Consider the following 11,433-nt stretch of genomic DNA (forward strand, 5'->3'; position numbering starts at 1 on the left):
TAGATACCTAAAATCGTGAAAGTAAGCGGCGAACGAAATATAGATCATATGCTACGAATCGCGATAGAGATCATCAAGAGAGATATTTATACTTTCTTTAAAAAAAAACAATATAATAATGTTCACATAACTTATGAAGAATACATATATTCTTCTGATTAAAAAATGTCAACGGGAATAAAAAACAAATACGCAAACAATTTAAAAAAGATCAGAGTTGTAAGGTGAAAATAAAACTTTCTGCATTGTCTGTTTTCCTAATAAGAGGATGCTAAAGATCATCTTGAGATGTAAGTAGCTTATTTGCATAACATCTTGATTTATCTTCCGTTGGATCAAGGTGATGAGTATCTCAAATTTTAGGCTTAGTCAGCATTGAAGTAAACGGAGCATACATTGTACAATTCAAAATAAATCTGAAAAATTTTATTAATAAAGACGTAGTAAATTCATAATACAATTTTTGTTAGTTCAATGAACTTATCTCAATTTTTGTTGATGTACATACAGAAAAATGTATGGATATCTTATTTATTAAATAATTTTGCATAATCTCCTAAAACGTCGTTGTAAATTTGTGCCCATAAATTGATTCTATCCTTGTGAAGTCCTTTGTCCATTTTCATAACCGAGTTGATTTCTAAGTAATTGTCATCTTGGCCAGTGGGTGACCAAGTCACTGTGATATCGTCATCCAAGCTTGGCGTTGGATTTCTAAAAATAATTGAATGCTTGTTTAATATACTATCTGCATAATTGGAGTTGGAGGAAAAAATAATTCTTACCCCTCTTTTGCGAAATTAGCCCACAACTTTGTCAATGTTCTGGTCATTTTTTCGGCAGGCGATCCTGGTTCCGGCTTATTCTGGAAAGCATTCGAATAAAACAGATATCCCAGTTCATCGCCGTGAGCGACACCTGAAATGTAACACGTAGTATTGTTACAATGAGTTAAAATAGAAAATCATCATTCAACTTAATATAATTTAATAATAAGTCAATAAAAGTAGAATAACTAAAAATGTTTATACAATCGTTATACCTTCTTCCTTTTTAAATAAATTCTTCATAATTCCAAATGGTGCATAGTACGAGAATAAATATTCATAAATCGGGGACTTCTCCCTGGCACTCATGATTCTAGATGACATTAAGATTCCCGCAACAAAGAATATGTCACTAGTCATCTGCAAATCATTAATTCAAAAATTGATTTAGAATTATTGATTGTATGAAAATGTCGATATTTTCACATGATTCGTTGTTTGTGCATACCGTTGTGAATTGCTCTTTTGAATCAACTGTAAGCTCTTTTCCGTCTAAATAGAATGTTCTTATCATATCACTCAATTCTTTTCTCCTTGCGTCAGTGGCATTCAAGTCATCTGGTAAGAAGAATTCAAAATGCTTATCCATCATTTCAGCATTAGGTAGGAACACTACAGAAAAGCAAACAGTTTATTCGTGATTTTTTAAAAATAAACGTAGATGCGCCTTTGATTTAAGATAGTAAACGATTATTTACTTGGAGCCATAAAAGCAGTTTCATCTAAATTTGTTCCAATCATCACTGGAACGTCAGCAATATCATCAGATTTTATCAATGTCCATGGATCGTTTGTTAAAAATATTGCTTGCCCAGCATCAGGTTCTACAACCGGTACAAATGCGGCCATGTGTCCATTCATATGATTCTATAAATACAATACGTGTTTATTCTTATTTAATCATTATAAAAATATATTATATATTCTAATATATTATATTCTGATCTCTTTACAGAAGCACTGCACTGCATAATATTTTTTTAGAAGATAACAAAAATTTATTTTACCAATAGTTTAGAGACTTCTGAAGTTGCTGTAACAATTTCATGGACGGAAAATTCCCTAAGTTTATTCACCAATTCTTTAGTGTCCGTTGTCTTAATTCCAAGAGCTTCACCTAATTTGAAAGCCATATCTTTTGGATTGTACTCCATAGCCCAAGGATTTAGGGCGGATCCACTTTGCATGATTGCCCCTTTGAATAAACCTTGTTTAAAATAAACATAATTAATAAAATACTGATGATAAACAATTAAATAAGTAAATAGTAACTATAGATTCTTGAAATGGCTATCAAATCAATCATCCATAGTATAATATTCTAATACATTAATTTTAACATTACTTTTACATTATTTAGTGTGATTTTAAAAATTACCACGTGACATGGGCGAAAGCATATGATATTCTACTGCCGCTGCTCCAGAACTCATACCCACAATAGTTACTCTATCTCGACATCCTCCAAAATGATATATATTTTCTTTTATCCAATTCAGTACCATAACTTGATCCTTCAAACCAATATTACCCGGCGCATTTTCGTCTCCAGTACTCAAAAATCCTAAATAGAAAAATATAAAGAAATTTGAAAAATTTCATAAAATTCACTATATTCTAGAAACAAAACTTCAAGTTCTAAACTCTTGACCAACACGTGTGCGAATTAGCTTCATTTATAGCTTACGCTTTTGTGACGCAACTTACGCGTAACCTTGATTCACACATGGAGTGCCAAAATAATAGTGTATATATCCAGAACAAACCTACCAGCGGCTCCAAGTCTTGAATTGAAAGTAACAACAACGACATCGTGTTCTACAAGAAAATCAGGGCCATACACGTCATCATCTCCAGAGCCTGCATTAAAACCACCTGGATGAATGAACACAAGAACAGCCTTTCTCGCATCTTTATTGACTTCGGGAGTATACACGTTCAAGTAGAGGCAATCTTCATCGCCCATGATTCCTTGCCTAATCATGCAGAAAAAGACACAGGTTTGACGGTGCTTAGTTGCATCGAGTACTCCTATCCATGGATCTGGCTGAACTGCAGGCTTAAAAATAAGCAATCATCATTTTTATTAATTATGAAAAAGTATTAAAAATAACAATTTTTGGTTGCAAGGATCTTGATTGATTGACGCCGCAACTGTTTCCGATCATCAAAGTACTTTTTTTTTTCATTTCAACCCAACTCGATATAAATTTGAAACTGGTCGACATTTAAGCTAATAGTCAGTGCTTATAAATGATGTCATAACTTCCTTAGGATTTCCAAGTACGCTTAGAATCAAATTATAGTTTGCGCGATTTTACGGAGAAGTACATTATGCCGAATGTTAACAAAATTATTTTTCGATTTTTCACTAATATTCTCTGTATAATCAAGAACTAAACGTAATGGCTAAAATATACTTTGTGCAATGAAAGTATGTAATTTTTCATTAAATAAATTACTTTTAAAAGTACGGTTTTACTTATATTGAGTGAAAGTATCGTGGAATATCGTTACAATCAAATGATTTACAATTATTATTATCGTTCTTAAACGTGAACTGATAGTTTAAAATCGCAAATAATATACATTTTAAAAATTGTCATGTGCAAAGTTAATTATAGCTCCGAAATTAACACAATCAATCAATCAAGCAATCCACTCACCTCAAATTTGTGAAATCCGATTGGTGGTTTAGCATAGGGAATTCCTTTGAAACTGTAATATGGCATACCACTCAAGACAGTGGTGGTTTTCAAGCCCTTGAGTGTGCCTAGAGGAATGTCGACCGTGACCTCCTCATCGGCACACGCCACCCCCAAAATGAGCAAACACACGAACAACTTTAGCGTGCGCATCGTGCATTCGCAATGTGCCATATTTTCGAGCACTGCCGACCTTTATAGGCTGGTGCGCAATTTTCCAACTCGGAAAAAGCCAAATCACCCTGTTGCGGAGTGTTACGTGATTGCGATACCGTACATGTGACGTACGTAAAGCGCTCCGATATCATGCATTCTAGAATCTAGCATTTTTTGTATACATTCGCTGCATATAACTGCACAAATTGATTATTTATCATATTTGTCATTTATATCAAAGTAAAATGAATCTTGAATGCATATAACATTGTTATGAAATACATTGAACCTATGATAATAAGTGAATGAATAAAAAATACCATTATATTGTAACAATAAATAAGAATTCAACTGCTTACCATGGTCAAGTTAGCAGTAGTAAAAATCTTGCGAGTCATTTCGAAACCCAAGATGCCTACTGCAATCTGCTGATTTGAAAATTATTAGTTATAATTTATGAAAGAATATGTAGTCGTTCTGCAGTGCTCTTGTATAGTATAATTTGTTACGGTATACTGCAGTTGCGCTTCAAATTACGAAAGCTTTGTACTAACCTAGGCTAAGTAAGGATTTACAATCTATTTTTGTTATTTGTTGCAATCTGTGATTCAACTGAGAGTTAGTATAAGTGTTTATAGTTTTCGTATTCACGTTAGTAAAAAATGCATTAGTCTAAATAAAGTATAAAAATATTCTTTAATATAGAGTTTATTAACATAAAATGCTATCAGTAATAAGAAATTATTTTCTAATATTTGAAATGTCATATGCATAAACATATGAAGCCGATTTCAGTATACTATCATTCTTTCAATATACTTTGGGGTATAATCTTAAAAATAAACTTAGTGTAAAAGTTAAGAAGTACTACATGTATTGTAACAGCTTCGTATGCAAGGTCTAATTTAATTCTAATATTAAGTTCATGCGACAATTCACGATGCCCTGTCACGAAAGAAGGATGTTCTCTCTTTCGTGGCCAGTCGCCTCGTGCACAGAGAAAAATAGTCTCTCTGGGGCCGATGAGATCGAAAGAATACAGGATTCTTGTCGATGTGCTCAATTTGGCGGAACTGGCTCGAGAATTGTCGCGACAATAAAAATAGAACCATAGCGCATAACCTCCTGTTGGGCCGCGGTGCCCCGGCGCGGAATAAACGAGTTATTTCGTGGTCGTCGGACGTCTCGAGCGCGAAGAACAACTTTGAGCTTAATTCCAAAGAATGTTCGAATCGAGCTCTGTAGTGATGATTTGGCGCGTGGGTTGCCGTGGAGGGAAATGCGTTGACATGAAGAAACAACAGTTTCTTTGTTTTTCTCGAGACGTGAAAAACGGAACCGTTGACGCGAGTCAGTTAGATGAAAGCTTGTACACGGAACAGACTATCGAAACCGAAAATAAAATCCTTATAACCTTTCGACGACTTGTTCTTCCTTTACACTTAGAATGATTGACAAAACTAATTTGCCAAACAAATAATAAAGATAAAACATATATATAGTTGCCCTCCGTAATGTAGTTGTCCATCATTTTACAAAGTTGGAAGTTTATATACCAATATAAACATATATAATATAAAAACACTCTTAGAATAAAGTCTAAATAATGCCTCAAAATCACGTAATTCAAACTTTATTCCGTGAGATATTGACATATAAAATTCCAACTTTGTAAAATGATGGATGATTACGTCACGAAGTGCAACTTTGTCACGGTTCATTGTAATTTTGTTTTTATTATTTGTTTTTAAGCAAACCAGTTTCTTTTGTCGTCTACTATTTTGTGGCGCGTAATCTAGATTTTAATCGATTATGCGGCGGGACCACCTCAAATTATCAACTAACTAGTCTAAAAATCTAGTCGATATTTCAGTACGTTATTATATCTTATTGAATATTTTAAAATAAAAGTATAGTGTGTAGAAGTTTTAATGACGTAAGTCCATAGCTAAGCTTCATCTAATCGTGTATATGTATAAAAATGCCTGTAGCATCGTTCCACAACAGTATAATCACGTGCATTAGCGAATTCCATAAGCAAAAAGCCTAACCAATTTTCAGTTTTATACCCTTGTTTGGAATGTCAAATGTCAATATTCTATTCAATGAGGCTGATGAGTATCAATTTTAGTCGATTTCGAAATAATTACTTAATAAGATCTCCAATCTAGATTCAATGCCAAATTGTTCAGCACCGGCTTCCTGTTCTTTGAAATGCATATAACAATAATTTACCCGGAAACAAAGTATGAATGCAAAAGTTAATATATGCGATTAATGTGTATAGGCGAATTATTTTTTGAAAACATATCTTTTATTACATAGGCAGAATCATAATAAACTAATGTACATAGAATTCTTTAACAATAAGTGTATGCATTATTTTTTTCCTAAAAACAGTGCGTGCGATAGATGTATTCACATTTCAATCATTAAATTTTGAAAATTACTAGAAAACGTCGGTAAATCTTCCTAGAACTTTTGTGCAAATTTTAGCCCACAAATGCATTCTTTCTTGATAAAAGCCACTTTTTATTTTGAGCTCTTCGTCTATTTCTATGTAATTATCTTCTGTGCCGATCGGAAGCCAATCAATGGTCACATACTCGTCCTTATACGTAGTTGGGTTCCTAAAAGGATTCAAATTATTTTCTCTGCAATGCAACGATTTTGAAAAAAATTAGTTAAACTTTACCCCGTTTTAGCGAAGTTGGTCCACATAGTTGTAAACATATGCATAATTTTCTCCTGCGCAGAATCAGCTGGTGGCAGGTTATTAAACATTTGAGAATAAAAAACGTATTTTATTTCATCTCCGTGAGCAACTCCTATACAATGCATCACAAAAATTTTAATTTTATCGAATTAAGAAAAAATCTATACATGCATAACAAACCTGTTTCTGAGCTGTACATATTTTTTAATGGACCAACAGGTGAATAATGAGTGAGTAAATATTTATAAACAGGTGAGCTATTTACTTGGCTTATGAGTTTAGTCGAATAATGAACCCCATACGTAAACGTTATGTCGGTCAACAACTATAATAAAAAGATAAAATAGTCTTTTAACTGTGATTGAACAAAAATAAATGGCATAATATATAGTAAGCTACCTTTGTAAATTCTTCAAGGCTTTCTGTTGTCAGTGCTTGCCCATCAAAATAAAAGTTTCTGATCATTTCGCTGTATTGCTTTCTTTCCGCATCGGTGACATTTAAATCGACAGGAATAAAATATTCAAAATGATTGTTCATCATATCAGCATCTTTGATGTGCCCTACAAAGATTGATTCGATTTAAAGACAAGTTAATCTAAATTTGACATAAATATCATACTTGCTGCCATAGTTGCTTCTTCGTCCAAGTTCATTCCAGCTATGAGAGGAACGTCGGCGATTTTTCCTTCTTTTATCAAAGTCCACGGATCAGCGGGCAGAAATATTTCTTGCCCTACATCTATTTCTACTGATGGTAAAAATGCATGGACGCTTCCGCTCATAAAACTCTAAAAGTTATTTTAGACAATTTCATTATTACTTCATAATTAAATATTATATAGAAAAAATATATCCTTTGTTCATAATATACAAGTGACTTGGAAACTTCTTCAGCTGCGACCATCAACTCTTTTGCCGAAAACGTTTTGAGTTTATCAACGAGTTCTTTGGAGTCTGCGGGTTTTACACCTAAAACTTCTCCTAATTGAAATGCCACTTCCCTTGGTTTGTATTGAATAACCCAGGGATTTAGAGACGTTCCACTCTGTTCCAAACCGCCACGGAACATTCCTACAATAAATGTTCATTTTATGCTTTCTCATATCAAATTTAATCCTTTGTATCATTTAATTTTTGTAACCTCTTGACATCGGAGACATCATGTGTAATTGAACAGAAGCTGCGCCAGAATTCATTCCTCCAAGTGTTATTTTTTCCGGGTCACCTCCAAAATATTTAATATACTGTCGAACCCATTTCAAAGCCATAACTTGATCTTTCAATCCCATATTGCCAGGGGCATTGACATCGCCAGTGTTCAAAAATCCTGGAAAAGATTAATTGTTATTATTAATACTTGAATAAACGAAATATTGCTAAAAAGTCTATCACATATCATGCTCTTGATCCAGTTTTTTGAAAAATCAATTTACAAATATTTAAATTATTTCGTTACCCATCGGTCCAAGTCGGTAATTGAATGAAACTAAAATAATATCCTTTTCTATTAAAAAATCTGGTCCGAGAACACCATCATCGCCAGAAAGATAATTAAATCCTCCAGCATGAATCCAAAGTAATACTGCTTTTTCAGCGTTTGTATCCAATAGCGGAGTATAAATGTTCATTTGCAAGCAGTCTTCATCTCCAATATATATCTTTCGCGCTGGACAAAAATAAACGCACTCTATCGTAGGTTTCGTAGCATCAAGTACTCCTTGCCATCTCTCTATAGGTTGAGTTGGCTAAATAATATTTGCATTAAAGAAGAAATATTTGTAATTATTACTTGTATTGAAAAAGAAAATTCACCTCAAATTTGTTAATTCCAGTAACAGGTTTGACGTAAGGAATACTTCTAAAACTATAAAATGTTTTGTTTTGATAAGCAGTTGCAAGTTTCAATCCTTTTAGTGTTCCCAGTGGAATTTCCCAAATTACCTCTTCACAACAAGCAACTATAGCTGTTGCACATATTATAGATATTTCTTTTAACATCGTTGCTGTACTTTACTTCTTTGTACTCCGTTAAAAGAGACGTTTTCAAGAGAAGCGCCAGCTTCCTAATACGCTGAGATCTTGCAAAATCACTTACCATTCATAACCTGCTTTTAAATCGTAATAGTCGACGATATCTACGACTTTTATTTTTTTTTTTAATTGATGCTTCTATGTCGCCGATGAAAATTAAACGTTGTGTAACGAAAATTTGAGGACACGGATTAAGCAAAAATTGCACTAATTGAAACTGTTAATTACAGCAATTGGGTTGCAGTGTTTATTATAAAATTAATATAATATAACAATACAAATCTTGATTACAATAATCGTAAATTGATTAGTCACAATATTCTTGCCGTATAATTTGTAAACTAATTTTGAGCATAATATGTGCATGAGTTTCTTTATACAGCTAGCTGTATACTCCTGCCTCTCATTTAATCCTCTTATTTTATATGTGTGCAAGTTGTTAAGCGAAGCAAGCAGGTATTTTAATTAATAAAGAGTGTCGAGACGCAAGGTGACTAAATTCCAATAGGAAAGCATGTACCGTAAGAAGTTGGGTTCACACTTGCCAAGCTTCGTGTTATATGCGCTTTAACGTGAGAGCCCTTTTTCAAGTTTCGCATTCAACTTCTTTTAACTCTGAATTTTATCGAATTTTTATTTCATCTAAATCATCTAAGCATTCATTAAAATGAATGCTCTTATTAATTTATAATGTGCACACATATAAACTCCTTATAAGTCTGAGGTCACTCGAAATTTGAGATGAGAAAAACCTGTTGAATATTACACACATTGTATTTTTTTAATCAAAAAGAATAATTTATAATCTGCAGTCTTGAACAAAACACAATGTTTCTGGCAGGAGCAGGAGCATCGGAGTCGCATTCTATCTTACCGATCGGCAGTTAATAGGCCTAAGAATTACGCACACCTCCTACTAGCCTAATACGGAATTACTCTCGGAAATACGCGAGGCCGCTATTATTTATTGTCAGCAACTCAGAAACTGCATTGACGAAAGCCGTACAGTGGACGAAGCGTTGTCTACTTACTCGCGCGTTCATCTTTCCGCTTTGGCTTCTTATATCTGTAGTCGCGGCATTGCGTTCGAAAATGGCGCGCGGCGAACGCGCGGAGATACCAGGCTACCTCCTGACGCCTCGTAGGCTCCTAATGCATGCGCACCACTCAGCACACCCTCTGGATGCCCATGGGACGTTTCTGGGACGTTCCTAAGACGAATTTTGCCTAGTAGTAAATTCGTAAATTACGCGACGCACCTTTTAGGTTATATATTGTTTACAAAAATTTGTTGTTTGATTTATTCATAAGGTCTCGTGAACTATAACTATTTTATGTATTTATTAATTAATCAATGCGATTTGGAACTCTTTTCTTCAATGCTAAAATTACATATATATTTAATTTTGTAAAATTTTTACAAACGTGAATTGTAATCTCCGTGTCAATGGAGCGCGAAGCCAATGATCCAAGCCGACTCCGCTACTTGGCAATCGTTCTCCAATCCGGGGGCGTAGCTCAGATGGTAGAGCGCTCGCTTAGCATGCGAGAGGTACCGGGATCGATACCCGGCGCCTCCAAGTTTCAATTTTTTTTTTATGTAAAATTTTTTATTTATAAATTTTAAGATGAATACCGTTTTTTAATCGACAGCAAAATTTATAAAAAAAAAAATTTTCAAGGTTTGGTCACACTGTGCAGCGCCCACGAATTTGCAAATCCATCATTTAACTATAAAGGATCTAATAGAAAGTTCTGCCCAGCCGCAAAATATCCAAACCAACAACCTCCAGATAGAGTAAACACTACCTCTCGATTGCGTTCGATAAGAAGCGAAATGAAACGCATTTCAACGCTTCAAACAGCACCTCTTCAAGGATATATTGTTACCTCGGACGACGAGCATCAGGTAAATTGATGATTGAATAGTCGCTATATAAAATTAAATATTTCATAAAATCCATTTCATCATATTAATTAGTTTACACAACTCAAATAATTTCAATTATACACTAATTAACACTAGCATAAAATAATTCTAAACTTATTTTTACTTTAGCAAAATTTATATTGTATATATACTTTAAAAGATATGTATTTCTTTTTTAATTTCAAGAGTGAAACTGTGGATCCTCGAGATGAGAGACGAAGGTATATCACTGGCTTTACCGGAAGTGCCGGGGATGCCCTAATAACGGAAGATAAAGCAGTATTTTGGACAGACGGCAGGTATTTCATTCAAGCCGACTCTCAGCTAGATTGCAATTGGATTCTCATGAAACACCCGCAAGAGCAAGTAAGCTAATTTTAAAACATATAACAAATTTATTTATTATTTAATGCAAATATTCTACTCGCGCATTTATTTATATATACTTAGAAATAAATTAGCCATCCAAGTTTATATAAACTCATTGTAATTCGCATTCAAAGTCTTAGATTAGTTTCACTTGTCTAAAAAAGTAATACCGTGTGCCGATAATCTGTTCTCTTCCTATATATGTATATATCTGCAGACGGTTCCCCCGTCCCCACTCTGTCTGTACATCTATAGACGGAACTTCGCATCTTCCCTCTTACATTCTACAATAGTCCAGTAAAATTAGCTGTGAAATCGCCCTGCGGTAGAAATGGCTCCATTTTGGATATTTGGTAAATCGGAGTCGGAAAAGCCGATTCTGAAATTTGCAGCTTCCTAGAACGAGGGGTTCTATGCGAAAACAGCGTGCGAAAGTTATTTTTGCTTATATCTCGAGATCGGCTTGACCTATGAAAAAATGGCTGGCATCAATGGAAAGAGCGTTAAATTTTGCATTGGAAACGATTTTTTACTCGATTCCGATGAGCGCAAAGTTCCGAGATAATTAATGAAAAAGAAATTTGCTTGGTGTAGAGGCAGGGGAGGGGAGCGCGCAGACGACATGGCCGCCACCGCTCTCTCCGCACGCAGCGGCGGGACGGCGGGAACCGAGCCGCGCTTGAATGCGTCCTGCGA

At 34.4% G+C, this 11,433-nt stretch overlaps 3 protein-coding genes and 1 non-coding gene across 5 annotated transcripts in view; 2 read left to right on the top strand and 2 right to left on the bottom strand.

Annotated features, from left to right (window-relative positions):
• Positions 1-11,433, top strand: part of LOC100680404 (xaa-Pro aminopeptidase ApepP) — a 43,106-nt gene that overhangs the window by 23,110 nt on the left and 8,563 nt on the right. Inside the window, exons 2-3 of the mRNA XM_003424265.5 lie at positions 10,121-10,347; positions 10,555-10,734. Of these exons, the coding sequence (XP_003424313.2) occupies positions 10,121-10,347; positions 10,555-10,734 (407 nt within the window). The remainder of the gene's footprint in view (positions 1-10,120; positions 10,348-10,554; positions 10,735-11,433) is intronic.
• CCE-B6 (carboxylesterase clade B, member 6) lies at positions 65-3,712 on the bottom strand. Of its 2 annotated transcripts, XM_031925604.2 has the most exons (10): positions 3,494-3,712; positions 2,598-2,886; positions 2,206-2,391; positions 1,835-2,034; positions 1,526-1,694; positions 1,276-1,439; positions 1,043-1,187; positions 786-918; positions 509-714; positions 65-416 (listed from the first exon to the last, which is right to left on the bottom strand). In XM_031925604.2, exons 1-9 carry the CDS (start codon positions 3,704-3,706, stop codon positions 528-530), a joined length of 1,686 nt encoding a protein of 561 aa, XP_031781464.1. In that variant the 5' UTR covers positions 3,707-3,712; the 3' UTR covers positions 65-416; positions 509-527. The 2 variants fall into 2 exon arrangements, with proteins under 2 accessions (XP_031781464.1, NP_001136104.1); NM_001142632.1 differs by having other exon boundaries at positions 393-714; positions 3,494-3,704.
• Positions 5,981-8,527, bottom strand: LOC116416646 (venom carboxylesterase-6). Its single transcript, XM_031925706.2, has 9 exons — positions 8,220-8,527; positions 7,864-8,152; positions 7,549-7,734; positions 7,279-7,478; positions 7,027-7,195; positions 6,804-6,967; positions 6,585-6,729; positions 6,384-6,516; positions 5,981-6,318 (listed from the first exon to the last, which is right to left on the bottom strand). Exons 1-9 carry the CDS (start codon positions 8,403-8,405, stop codon positions 6,138-6,140), a joined length of 1,653 nt encoding a protein of 550 aa, XP_031781566.1. The 5' UTR covers positions 8,406-8,527; the 3' UTR covers positions 5,981-6,137.
• Positions 9,946-10,018, top strand: TRNAA-AGC. Its single transcript has one exon. It is a non-coding gene; the product is annotated as a tRNA-Ala (tRNA).

The sequence above is a fragment of the Nasonia vitripennis genome (assembly GCF_009193385.2).
Source record: "Nasonia vitripennis strain AsymCx chromosome 3 unlocalized genomic scaffold, Nvit_psr_1.1 chr3_random0004, whole genome shotgun sequence".
Classification (NCBI taxonomy): domain Eukaryota; kingdom Metazoa; phylum Arthropoda; class Insecta; order Hymenoptera; family Pteromalidae; genus Nasonia; species Nasonia vitripennis.